This window comes from Oratosquilla oratoria, unplaced genomic scaffold, assembly GCF_046742065.1.
Source record: "Oratosquilla oratoria isolate Oo_2021 unplaced genomic scaffold, ASM4674206v1 SCAFFOLD90, whole genome shotgun sequence".
Taxonomy (NCBI): domain Eukaryota; kingdom Metazoa; phylum Arthropoda; class Malacostraca; order Stomatopoda; family Squillidae; genus Oratosquilla; species Oratosquilla oratoria.
This window is the reverse complement of record NW_027467754.1, coordinates 307,501-322,500: the sequence shown is the minus strand read 5'-3', so window position 1 is coordinate 322,500 and position 15,000 is coordinate 307,501. Positions and strand designations below refer to the sequence as shown.

At 42.2% G+C, this 15,000-nt stretch overlaps 1 protein-coding gene across 1 annotated transcript in view; it reads right to left on the bottom strand.

Annotated features, from left to right (window-relative positions):
- LOC143024095 (uncharacterized) overlaps positions 1–15,000 on the bottom strand; it is a 53,429-nt gene that overhangs the window by 34,705 nt on the left and 3,724 nt on the right. Inside the window, exon 2 of the mRNA XM_076182860.1 lies at positions 2,037–2,306. Coding sequence (XP_076038975.1) covers positions 2,037–2,306 — 270 coding nt within the window. The remainder of the gene's footprint in view (positions 1–2,036; positions 2,307–15,000) is intronic.

Here is a 15,000-nt window from a genome sequence, read left to right as displayed (position 1 = left end):
TAAGCACACGAGGCAATACGGTTGGACCTTTAGGAGACGATGATCCAGCAGGAACGCCCGGTTTTGTTTTGATTGTGCTATTCATATTCATGTTGGCTATGAAGGGGGGTTTGCAGTAATCTCACCTCCTTGCCAACTGGTTTCTGGTGAGATATTTCTCTGGTGTCACCTTATTAATTATATTCGGTGAAGCCCTATATCTATAGGGTGCCCAATGGTCCACGCCGTCATTATGACGGTACCCCATATATCTATGAGGAATTTCCCTGTTTGCCCTCAGGGACGTGTCAGTTAGCAGTGGGTCCTGCTACTGTGTGTTTGAGCTGCTGTTTGTCTGATCTTTCCTACAAAACCTGTTCGATATGGGTGACCCTGCAGAGGTTTCCTCTCTATCGACATAGCTTTTGTAATCATTAAAATTCTCAAGCCTATCCACCACGTCGAGGTGTCACCTCTCGGATAGGATATATATATATATATATATATATATATATATATATATATATATATATATATATAAATATATATATAAATATATATATATATATTATATTATATATATATATATATATATATATATACATATGTATATTCCTATTAAATGCTAAAGCACAAGTGGCGTCAATGATTTTAAGAAAACATTTCTCTAACTCTCTGTATTTCCTTTTCTCTTCATATTTCAAACTCTGAGGGAAATAGTGAAAGGCTTCAGAATGTTGATTCATTTTACCGACAGCTGTTTCAACCATTACAAATGGTCATCTTCAGGGTAATACAATACTTCAGTACAAACATGGGTATATAAGGCCGAGTGAAAATGGCAGGGAGAGGTCACTCGTGAGGTGGGAATCTGTCTACCCTACCGAGACGGAAAGGGTAACCGGGATAGCTTCCCGATGTGGAATTACGTCCCGGAAGTCTGGACACAATCCCCATGTGGGTTTTTGTCCCGTGGTGACGGTCTGTATTTTCTATTAGAGGGGAGGACATAATCAGATGAAATCTGTACATTTAAGATAGGCTTTTGTAAAGCGATGCTCACTGCCTCAGCTACAACTAAACTTCCATAATTGTTATCATGGTGGATGATTGTTGTATCACCTTATGAGATCTACTTGGGGCGGCTTTCTATAGTGGGCATGGACAAAATGTTGGTGGATGACTCCGTTGTTACGGTGAGCCTGCAGTCGTCTTCTTAAGGTCGTGAGGGTATGGCTGACGTAGCTAACATCGAGGGAGTTGCATGCCCCTTCAGAACATTTGAATTTATATACTACGCCGGTTTTAAGTTCCTTTAGACACTCGGGGACGGGGACGCTTTTCATGACAAGGGAAGCAATCAGGTTGGGACGGCTGAAGACTTTCAGTGAGACCCTTTCGTAGGGCTCCTGAGGTGAAACGCCTCTAGAGATAATCCTACGAAGGGTATCGGCTTCCTGTCTGTAAGCAGTGCCAAAATCTAATTTGTAGTAAATCATTAGGGTTTTCTCCGGATTGTCAGCAGTGGTTTTGACTCGTGTGTGAAACTCTTCCATATTCTTTCTAATGACATCTTCTATGGTGTTACAAGAGAAGCCATTATTCTTTAACACCTGTCTAACGCGTTCAAGTTCTGTATGGACAGCTTTCCAGGTGCTGCAATGAGAGAAAGCCCGCCTAACATAAGCACCAACTACAGACCTCTTATAAGAGTCTGGACACTCACCCCTGGCATTTAGGCACCGCCCAACATTGGTATCCTTTGTGAAAACAGAAGTGGCGTAATGGTCCTCTTTCCTTTCGACAAGGACATCAAGGAAGGAAAGGGTTTTGTCCTTACTCTCTTCGATGGTAAAATTGAGGACTGAATTTGCTTTGAGGGCGTCTGCTAACTTCCTGGTATCGCTGCTTTCTCTGACGGAGATAAAAATATCATCAATATATCTGGCGTAGATCCTCGGTCTATGGTGACTATTGAAGGTCCTAGTTTCGACAGCAGCCATGCACATGTTGGCAAATAGGACACCCAGGGGTGACCCCATCGCAACACCATCCACCTGACGGAAGAGTTCCCCTCTGTGGGAGAGGAAAGGTGCCTCCATCGTACATGCTTCTAGCATTTCCTTCAATAACCTTTCGGGTATTAAAAGAGGGGTTCGGCCAGATCTGTAAACGCAGTCCAGGAAGATCTCTATAGTTTCTTGGGCAGGAACGTGGGTGAAAAGGCTCTCCACGTCCAGAGAAGCAATGTCTTCGTCAGGATCAGAAGTTCTCAGGATGTCAATGAACTCAGCAGCTGACTTCAAGGAGTAACCTATATATATATTCTGTTAAAAACGACAGCAAAAGAATTATTAATTAACTTTTTCCGTGAGCTCTCAAGCTTGCGAAAAGTAGATTTCTGGTAGGGGGAAAGGGAGTAAATTAAATTTCCAAAACTCATAGGAAACAAAAGTTATAATGAGCACAAAAATACAGCACACAGTAAACAAAATACAAGAAAAGAGTACAAAGAATACAGCAAAAAACAAAATACAAGGAGAACATATTAAATTTCAAAAACGTTTCGGAGATCATTCTGCATCCTCAGTTAATGTGATTAAGATTGGAAAGAACATAAGAACATAAGAAATAAAGGAGACTGCAAAAGACCATAAGGCCTACACTAGGCAGCTCCGTATCCATCACCAACTGTCGTTCCCATCCATAAAGTTGTCTAATCGTTTTTTAAAACAACTGATAGTTTCAGCGCTTACTACGTGGTTACTAAGTTTATTCCATTCATCGACCACCCTATTTGTAAACCAATTCTTGCCTATTTCCTTCTTAAATCTAAATTTGTCCAGTTTATACCCATTACTGCGAGTCCTGCCCTGTTGTTTTATTATGATGACCTTGTTTGCATCACCCTTGTTATAGCCTTTGATCCACTTGAACACTTCTATTAGATCACCCCGCACTCTGCGTCTTTCCAGAGAGTGTAAGTTTAGGTGCCTAAGCCTCTCTTCGTAAGGCAAATTTCCGAGTCCTTGTATCATTTTGGTCATTCTTCTCTGTACCGATTCTAGTGAATTTATGTCCATTCTGTAGGACGGAGACCAAAACTGTACCGCATAGTCAAGGATGGGTCTAACTATCGCTAGATAGAGTTTGATAATTACCTCTGCACTTCTATTCGTTACCGTCCTAGCAATGAAGCCTAATGCTCTGTTTGCTTTATTTCTGGCGCTAATGCACTGCTTCCTGGTTTTAAGGTCCGGACTCACCAGAACTCCCAAGTCCCTCTCGCACTCAGATTTGTCTAAAAACGTGTCATCTAAGTTGTATCTATTTTTGGGGTTGTGTAGCCCTACGTTTAACACGCTACACTTAGAGATATTGAAGTTCATTTGCCATTTCACCGACCATGTTAACAGTTTATTAAGATCATCCTGCAGAATCTGGGCGTCGTTTCCTGACCTAATTAGGCGTCCTATTTTAGTGTCGTCCGCAAACTTACTAACATCACTATCTAACCCATCGTCTAAGTCGTTTATATACATAATGAACAATAAGGGACCCAAAACCGAGCCCTGGGGGACCCCGCTAGTAACATTGCCCCACCTAGATTTTATTCCATTTATGGTGACCCGCTGTTTTCTGTTACTAATCCAAGCTCTAATCCATTCTAACACTTTTCCTCCTATGCCATGGGCTTTGATTTTATTTAGTAGTCTCTGGTGTGGCACTTTGTCGAACGCTTTGCTAAAGTCAAGGTAAATAACATCGTAATTTTCATTGTTGTCTGACGCCTTATATACCTTAGTGTAAAAGGATAGAAGATTAGTCACGCATGACTTACCTTTGGAGAAACCATGCTGTGAATCACGAATTAAATTATGCCCTTCAATGTGTTCTCTGAGTCTATTTACTATTATTGATTCAAGCATTTTTCCTATAACCGATGTCAAACTGATTGGCCTGTAGTTGCATATGGTCGATCTATCTCCCTTCTTAAAAACAGGAACAACGTTTGCCTGCCTCCAAGCAGTTGGAACAGAACCAGTGTCTACCGATTTATTGAATATTTCAGTTAACTGGTCGCAGATTTCAAATTTACACTCTTTAAGCATTCTTGGAAAAATTTCGTCCGGACCCGGAGATTTTGTAGCTTTAAGTCTGTCAATCTGCTTGATAACTTCTTCTTTACTAATGCTGATATTAGTTAGGCTATTTTCTTCATCCCCTCTGAAAATCGGATCGCAGTCAGGTACTTTATCTAACCTCTCATTAGTAAACACCGATAGAAAATAATTGTTAAACTCCTCACTCATTTTTTCTTCCGATTCTATCATGACATTTTCGTCGTTTTTAATTGGTCCTATTCTTTCTTTATTTTTTGTTCTATAGAGGTGAAAGAAACCCTTTGAGTTGGATTTTGCTTGACTGGCAACCTTGATTTCATAATTACGTTTCGCTGAACGTGTATTCCTTTTAACCAGCTTTGCCATTTCGTTATATCTTGATCTAAGGTGTGAAAAGCACGGGGAGAAGTCACCGTGTTGAAACTGGGGGAGGTCCCACATATGAGTACGAACACTAGTTGAGATCACAGGTTGGCGGAAACATTACTCGGAGAGGTCACTTCCGGGTTCGGCGCCAGTCTGCTTCTCAGTCTTTGGGAATGACGAATGGCAGGATGTTCTTCTCTTTGGCGGGGAATGGGAAGTCTCTGTGGAGGAGACCCCGAATTCTTGGGATTGCTCATCTGGCTCCTCCGAACAGGTTTCATGCTAGGGAGGAGGGCGAAGTCATTTACTTGCCTATTAATGACAGGTTGCAGCTCCTTTATCCAGATGGCTTCCAAGATAGCCAAGCGCTGTGGATCCTCTTCTTTTGCCACAACATCGGTGTTTTTTACCATAGTCTTCCTATCAAGGTGGCGTCGATGCTGGGTCCAGTGCTTTTCACTTCATTTAAAATATGCTCCCTTTTCCAATCTTAATCACATCAACTGAGGATGAAGAAAGATCTGCGAAACGTTTTGAAATTTAATTTGTTCTGCTTGTATTTTGTGTTTTGCTGTTTTCTTTGTACTCTTTTCTTGTATTTTGTTTACTGTGTGCTGTATTTTTGTGTTCATTATAACTTTTGTTTCCTATGAGTTTTGGAAATTTAATTTACTCCCTTTCCCCCTACCAGAAATCTACTTTTCGCAAGCTTGAGAGCTCACGGAAAAAGTTAATTAACAATTCTTTTGCTGTCGTTTTTAACAGAATATGCATCAGAGAGGATCTCCTGCCACGCTCCTGCTACATGTATATATATATATATATATATATATATATATATACATATATATATATTGCAGGTGTATAATGTAATCACACATTTGTCAATCACGTGAGAGCCACCGTTGGAGTAGAAAAGACTGGAGACGGGGAATCTATATATTTCGATTGCAAACTGCAATCGTCTTCAGTAGATACAAATAGGAATAGTGAATGCTACTTAAGTAGCACCCTTGGCATGAGAAAGGGGAACATTGGGAGAGGTCTCTACCAACCGCCCACTCCGTATGTGAGGTCAGGAGGCAAATGTCTTTTTAATAGGCTGGTGATGAAAAGTCCTGAAATTTTATCCGGGGCCCATTGCCCCTTTGAAATGTTGATATTGGGCTGGTATTCAATTATAGTAGATTCTACCATTTTCCTCCTGAACTCACACCTGGATTTATAAATAAGCTCAGCTTTGTCCCAGTCTAAACGCTCCGTGAAACACCATCCGAATCTCTGGGTGTTTCTCCCTTTGAATTGTTATATGGAAGGAAGGTAAGGGGACCCCTCAAGGTAATCAAGGACCATATCATATCTTCTTCTACCTCACCTTTACAGTCTGTTAACCAGTATATTGTTGCCCTTAAGGATAACCTAGCCAGAATTCATTCCTTTGCCTTGAAGAACCTTGAACATGCACAAAGTAAAATGAAGGTTAATTTTGATCAGAAATCTCGTAAGAGAGAATTCAAGGAGGGAGATATGGTTCTTGCATACATTCCTATCTCTGGACAGCCTCTTCAAGCTAAATACCATGGTCCTTATGAAATTCAGAAAAATATGTCAGAATATAATTACGTACTAGAAACCCCTGACAGACGTAAAACTACTCAACTTGTTCATGTTAACTTGCTTAAGCCATACCTTGCCAAAATACCACTAGACAGTTCAGTCAAACCATTGCTTTCGCTAAATCATGGTCCCAGTAAAATACCTATGTCAACCGACCGTCCACGAGTCCACGAACCGACGTTGCCACATTTCGATCCTCCCACAGTCGGCAACAACAGCGACATCTTGAACAACCTACTTTGGTCCTGGAGCTGCAACGTCTACGTCGTGGGACCACCCCCCAACCCCAAGAGTTGGGGGCCAATCAGCAGCAACTACCCCTGGCCATCAGCTCTACGCAGATGGCACCGATCCCCAAGGAGGAGCTACGCCTACCTGGGGGAGTACCACAATCCTTTTTTTTCCAACACACAATGTTACGTTTTTTCTGCACTGAGGGGTCATTTTCCGGCGATCACCCCTCTTCTTCTACTTTTAGCCGGAGATGTAGAGAGCAATCCTGGGCCCACCACAAAATACACATGCCCAACATGCTCTAAACCCATTACTTCGAGCAGACAGACAAAGGGCTCAGTTCAGTGCAATATGTGCAAAAACTGGGCCCACCTCACTTGTACAACACTTGCTGACACAACCCAATACACAAACACTTGGACATGTTCTACCTGCCCTCCAGTAGCCCCAATCCCACCTCCCCAACCACAGCCAACACCCTTACCCACTCCCAATTTCCCTTTGCCCTTACCCCCGATTAGTACTCCCCTTCCTTTGTCCCCGATCTCTCCTTTCCCCCCCCTCTGACCCAGATCCTACACCTTCCCCACTACCACCCCAACCTCAACCCCAAACGGCAACATACAACACATACAAAACACACAACATCAACATATTACAACACAACATTGACGGTATTAACACTAAAAAACATGAACTTGAACACTTTCTTAAACAACACAACATACACATTGCAATTCTACAAGAAACAAAATTAAGACACTCACACAAAACACCATCATTTCATAATTACACCACCATCAGACAAGACCGGACTGACGGCAATGGCGGTGGACTCATCACCCTGATCCACCATTCCATCTGTTTTGTGGACACAAGTGCCACAACCAAAATTCTCCTCCCTACCACAGATAACACAACAGAAACCCAATCCATTCGTATCCGCACAGGTAACAATTCAACACTAACAATAGTTAACATGTACATTCCCCCCCAATCATCCCCCACAGTTCCAAACACCTTCAGACCTCAACTCAGCCAACTAACCTCAATCCCCAACCTGATCATGGGTGGTGACTTCAACGCCAAGTCGTCTGCCTGGTTTGTCGACAACCCTGACACAGACAGAGGGCTTGATATACAGACTCAATTCGACTCATTGACTATCATGAACAACACGCATAATCATACACATATCCCATACCAAGCCCTCTACACTCCCTCCTCTCCTGATATCACCTTTTGCTCCCCCTGCCTAACCCCAACAACATCATGGAGAGTGGTCGGAGCCCTTGGTTCTGACCACCTTCCAATCATCATCACCACCAAAACAAGATGCACCCCAGTTGGCCACAGACACACTTACACCAATTACAAGAGAGCTAACTGGGAAGCCTTTAATGAAGAGACAGAACAACATTTTGAAACACTTAACAGTACACCAATCACAAACATAAACAATGCTGTGCACGCTTTTAATACAATCATACAAAACGCAGACAAGAGATACATCCCTAGAGGCAACAGAAAATCACACAACCCCAACTTCACACCAGAAATCCAAGGCCTCATCAGACAACGTGACACACTTAAACACGATACCCCCACACCTATCCCTCAAAACATAGCAGACCAAATACAAACACTAAACACTGTGATTGCCAATAAAATACATGAACAAAAAACACAAAATTGGCAAAACTTTATCAATACACTTGATCACAAAACAAACACCAGCAAATTGTACAAAACACTCAACAGCATTACACTATCCAACACTAACACTACACGCTCTCACGCAGCAATAATCACAACAACAGATAATCTACCCTCAAACAGACAACAAGCAAACGCACTCATACGTCATTTTGCACAGACGAGCCATCTTACATCTCACCCTGACGACCGACGCACCATTCGACGTAAGAAAGACTTTCCCACAGACTCAGACTTTACACCCTTCATAGACAGTCAGACAAAACTCATAATGCATAGTCTCAAGCACTCATCTGCCTGTGGCCCTGATAACATAAGCAACATCCACCTAAAACACATTGGACCACAAGGTATACACGCACTCACAAACATTGCAAACTACAGCTATTCACACAACACTATACCCGACATCTGGAAGCATGGTAAAATAATCACCATTCCAAAACCGAACAAAGACCCAACAATCCCAACATCGCACCGCCCAATCACACTTCTCTGCACCCCCTCTAAAGTCATTGAACGCCTAATACTTAAACTTGTCACACCATATATTCCCCTTGCTGACTCACAACACGGTTTTAGGCCACTTCACTCCACAAACACTCTTCTGACAAACCTCACACAAAGAATTTTAGATGGCATCAATTCAGATAGGCCCCACCACAGAACACTTCTTATAACATTGGACATTAGTAAAGCTTTTGATGCTATCCCCCGCCACAACCTAACAAATAAAATATATAACACAGACATGCACAATAACACCAAAAGATGGCTGGCCAATTATCTGGCAGGCAGGAATGCTCATGTGTCATATAATGGCCAATCATCGCACATCAGAAACATTAAGAACGGAGTACCACAGGGCTCAGTTCTATCCCCCACATTATTTAATCTATACATGCATGACTTACCCACGCCAGACACCTCAGAAATACAAATCTCTTCCTACGCAGACGACATAACAATCACATGCACACATCGTAACACAGACAAAGCCGCAGAAATAATCCAGCCTTACCTTGACACACTCAACACATGGTTCATCACAAACAGACTCAAAATAGCTCCAACCAAATCTACAGCAACACTTCTCACCAACTGGACAAAAGAACACAAATACATACCTCATCTCTACATCAACAACACTCTAATACCACACACAAACACACCGAAAATTCTTGGTGTAACATACGATACATCCATGTCTTTCAAACAACACCTCACAAACATAAAAAACAAATGCACACCTAGACTTAACGCACTTAAGTCAATCACTGGAACAACATTTGGACAAAACAAAGAAACTAATATAACAATATACAAACAATGCATACGCTCAGTGATGAATTATGCGAGTCCTGCATGGGCTCCTAATCTCAGTGAGACACACCACAACACCCTTCAAATCATACAAAACAAAGCCCTAAAAACAATTACAGGCTGCACAAATACATCACCTACAGACCATTTACACCATGAAACAAAAGTCCTCAAAGTCAAGGACCACCTCGACATGAGAGGCACACAAACACTTGCCGCAGCCACCACAAACACATCACACCCGCTACACTACATAGCAGAACACCCACACACACCAAGAAACATTAAAACTACACCCAAAGACCTTTATTACACACAGATACTCTCTTCTCTTCCTCCACAACCACCAAATACCAGCCTCCGGAAACATATTCATAATCATATCACTCACCGCTCCATTAACACACTGAAAGACAACACACTGCTGCATGCCAGACCCCCTGATATCCACCCTTCTGAATCCTCTCTCCCACGAAAGGACAGAGTCCACTTGGCCAGACTGCGATGCGGTCACCACCCAGCACTTCTAAGCTACCAGAAGAGGCTGGACGACCGTGTTGTGAACAGCTGCCCAGGATGTAACACTTCACCCCATACCATACAACACGTAATGGAAGACTGCATTATACACAATCATGCACGCAAACAACACAACATACACTCTATAAAGGATTTGTGGGAAAACCCAGTTTCGGCTGTGGCCTTCCTTGGGGAGACGGGACTGCTCGGACAGACAGTCTAGGGAACAACAACAACAACAACAACCTACTTTCGTACCTTAACCACTTGAATCCTGATCAAACTAAGGAAATTTCTGAAATTATTTCTAGTCACAGATCCTTGTTCCGAGATAATCCTGGCCGTTGTAACCTGACGTGCCATGAGATTCAACTGTATCCAGGAACTTCTCCTAGCCGCCAACACCCGTACCGACTGCATCCCCAGAAGAAGCTGATAATGAAGAAAGAGGTCGACTATCTAGTGCAGCACGGTTTGGCAGTTCCCAGTAATTCCCCATGGGCCGCTCCGTGCGTTCTGGTCCCTAAAGAAAACGGACAAACTCGACTGTGCACGGACGACCACCGAGAAGCAGCTACTGTCCATCATCTCTGCCCTGCGGAAGTTCAAATGCTACGTAATACCCAGCTCGACCCCCTTACGGATATTCACGGACCACAATCCGTTAATATTCCTTGAACGGAACAAGAACAATAATAGGAGGCTATTACGTTGGTCCTTGTTCCTCCAACAATACCTCCTCGATATAAAATTTATCAAGGGTTCTGATAACCTCCTTGCTGATACCCTTAGCCGTCCTGATTAGAACTCCCAACTCGTCTGTTCTCCTGAGTTGATGAGTTCTAGGGGGTGTGTGTGTGATGGCCCACTATCCTCCATGTATATAAAATGTCTGTATCTGTATGTCAATCTTTAATTGTAAGATAATTATGTATGTACTGTAAATTGCTTGTATACGTTGTGATGGCCCACCATCCTCCATGTATCTAAAAATATCTGTATCTGTGTTATCCTGTACTTGTTAGGTAATTACGTATGTACGGTAAAAACTGCTTGTATACTTTATGGGATCTACTCTCTCTAGACCGACGGACGTGAACTAGTTCTGTCCGGCTCATCCTTCGCCTTCCTCCCGTTCTCGCCAACTGTATATATAATGCATCTACCGGCTCCTAGCGGGCGCACTTTCGTTGGCTGAGCGGCGCGTAACTTTATCTCTCCCATATTGCTTTTGCTCTAGTACCATGGCGTCACCACGTATTCTATATTCTCATGACTTGGTTTTCGGTGGAGGAATTAATTGTCAATTGATTAATTTTGTTGTTGTAAAGTTATATTTGTTTTGTTGGCTTTTTGTTATACATTAAATTAGTTATTTATGTTAACTTCCGTTTGGATTTGCCTTACCCACATCAAGGCCACTAAGTACGAACCCCTCCTAGACATATTTCCTTATACCCTTGCGGAAGGCATAACAGTATATATATATGTATATATATATATACATATATATATGTTCACTATAAACCCACTATCGGAGAAATAATATCGGAAGTACAGGAAAACTGTATATTTCGACTACTATCTGTAGTCCTCATCAGCAGAATAGTTACAAGAGGTTAAAGTACAAGTATATATGAGGTAGTAAGGGGTACATAAAAGGGGATGGGGAAAGTTGGGGGACTCAGGTTACATGCCCTTGATATGGTTGGGTCAAGAAAGGACAGTTGGTGGTATTTTGTCCCACCGCTCTTGACATTAATTTGTTGACTGCTGACTTCGTAATATAGTCTGGGGGCCACTGACCTTTTGTGGTATTGAAGATAGGATAATGTTTTATTAAAGAAGCCCTTTACGTAAGTGAAAAACATAAAAATAGACTTAATAAGAAACTTATTAGATTGTGCAAAAACAGTGTTTGGACTAAGTTCTCTCTAACGGACAATGTGACTATCCTCTCGGATGAGACTCTCTCAAGATACGAACAAGAAGTTTAGGGGTTAATTTTGCCATGAAACCAGACAAAAGTCATACCTTGGACTATATTGTGGGTTTTGATAAGTTCATGGCAGCTAACGATTATGACAAAGACCTACAGTGTTTAAAAGAAGTCCTTTTGCAAGGTATTATAGACTGTGTCAAGGGAGATAGCGGTTTTCCTAAAAGATTGAAATTAGCAATTGAACATCTCATACATACATACATATACCAAGGCTTTTTCCCCCTTTCAAGGGAGGTAGCTAAAAAGGGAAAGGCATAAAAACACTCCCACCCATTTCATCCCTAAATACACTCCACACCCCTCCCACCCTCCCTCTCATCTGAGCACCTCCTGGATGACGGGTCATCCCTGCACCTTGTCCACCGCCCTGGGTCAGAAGCAGTTTCGCAAGACACAGCACATCCACAGCAAGGCCGCTTCATTTAATAGGCGACCCCCCCCCCTCTCCGTTCCCCCTTGCATATAAGGAGAGGACGGGGAGAAATCCCTTCGGGCTGCGTCAAAATTTACTCACACATACTACCTCACCCACCACCCCCCGCCCATTCCTCCTCATGCAATCACAACATCATCCATATACAACCATTCTCCACTCACCTCTGTCTTCCGTCCTCTCCCTTCCTTCCTCAACAGACATTCCCCTCTTCCCCAAAGCCCCCTTCATCCCATCCATCCACCTCATCCTAGGACGTCCCCTCATGTTCACTCCCTCCACATCTGCCTTCCATACCTCTTTTACTAGTCTTTCTTCATTCATTCTTTCCACGTGTCCAAACCATCCTAATATTCTTTCATCAACCCTATCTCCCAGCTCCTTTTTCACCCCTGTTCTCCTCCTCACCTCCTCATTTCTCACTCTATCCAGCCTAGTAACCCCCACCATACCTCTCAGACACCTCATCTCAAACACATTCAAACTCCTTCTCTCTTCTTCTCTTATGTTCCTCGTTTCTGCCCCATACAGTGCTCCTTCATACAGTCTCCTCTTCGCATCCATTCCTAAATATCTATTCCTCATTACACTCTTTAATCCACCAAGGCATTTACTCGCTTCTCTCAATCTACATTCTACCTCCACCTTCACTCCACCTTTTCCTGCTACACTTGCACCCAAGTATCTAAAATTATCCACTTCCTCCAGTCGCTCTCTCTTAATGTTCACTTCCAGTCTACTGCCACTTTCACCCCTTGTACATCACATCACCTTACTTTTACCCACATTTATCTTTAGTTTTCTTCTATCACATACTCTCCCAAACTCTGCCACCAGCTTCCTCAATCCCTCCTCCGACCCTGCCACAAGCGCAGTGTCGTCCGCAAACAACAGCTGGCTCACCTCCCACTTTTCTCCATTTTCTTTAACCATCTCCAATCCCTGACCCACTACCCTGGCATTCACCTCTCGCACCACCCCATCCATGTATAAGTTGAACAGCCAGGGCGACATAACGCATCCTTGACGAAGTCCCACCTTTACTTCAAACCACTCACTCTCTCCATTTCTAATCCTGACACAAGCTCTACTACTCTCATAAAAACTCTTGACAGCTCCCAAAAGCTTTCCTCCTATCCCATAAATCTGCATAACCTCCCACAGTGCCTTTCTGTCTACCCTATCATAAGCCTTTTCCAGATCCATAAGAGCCCAAAAAACATCCTTCCCCTTTCCTATAGCTTTCTCACATATCTGTCTTACCACAAAGATCAGATCTACACAACCTCTACCTGTCCTAAATCCACACTGTTCCTCACCAATTACTCCTTCTGTTCCTCTCCTAATCCTCTCAATCAAGATCCTCCCATAAGCCTTCCCTACTACACTTAACAAGCTAATCCCTCTGAAACTACTACATCTTTTTATTACTTTCAAAATTTTCTGTCATACTCTTACCCCATTTCACATCTGCTCTCCTCTTTGCCTCCTTTACCTTTTGCTTTACTTCTCTTTTCTTTTCTTTGTACGTCTCATATGACTCCCTCGTCCTCTTTTGTAACCAATCTGTGAATGCTCATCACAAGAGCCGACAAAGGAGGTAAAATAGTAATTCTTAACCAAAAAGACTATGTCACAAAAGCCCTTAATATGTTAGCTGATAAGGACACCTATGAAAGCCTTACTGAAAATCCCCTCAGGAACACCTCCGCAGAGTTTAATAAGAAAGCCCGAAAAATAGAGGGAGATGAATTATTTGATAATTTAAGAGTTATCAACCCTCAATTACCTAACTTTTATGGCCTTCCTAAATTACATAAAGAAGGCACCCCTCTAAGGCCAATTATCTCCAATAAGAATTCATGTACAAGTAAGGTATCAAAATGGCTCACAGGGATTTTGTCACCATTTGTGGGAAGTTTCTCAAACTCTCATATTAAACACTCAGAAGATTTTGTGAGTAAAATTTAATGACAAATCATACCTACAAATAGCAAACAACTAAGTCTCGATATAGTTTCCTTATTCACAAATGTTAACACGGAAGATATCTTAAGTTTTTTGGAAAACAAACTGCACCCATATCAATACAAACTCCCACTTTCAGTATTAAAGATTATCAGCCTGACCCGTTTATGCATCAATACCAATGTTTTTACTCTCAATAATTCTTATTTTAGACAAAGATATGGTTGCAGTATGGGTTTTAACCTTTCACCCGTGTTAGCTAACCTATACATGGAATATTTTGAAAGTACTTTATTACCTAAGATTAAACCACCTGACACGTTTTGGTTTAGGTATGTTGATGATATTTTTACACTATGGGACGATAAGTGGGGTTCTTTTGATGAATTCTTTGTTAAATTAAATAAATTGGCTAGGAATAATAATTTTAAGGTGGAATGGGAAGAAGGAGTTAGGATCCCATTCCTGGACATTTCGGTCATAAGAGACCCAGACCAATTGTCCTTTTCTGTGTATAGGAAGCCTACTCACACAGGAAATTACCTACACTTTTTTAGCCACCATCCGGATAACATTAGATATAGTGTTGCATCGGGCCTATATCTTAGAGCCCTTAGGATTTGTAGTCCACAACTTTCTAACGTAGGTTATCCGGAATGTTTTTTAAAGAAAGCCCTACATAAAGCCAGATCTAATTTTTATAAACCAAACAACTCCAG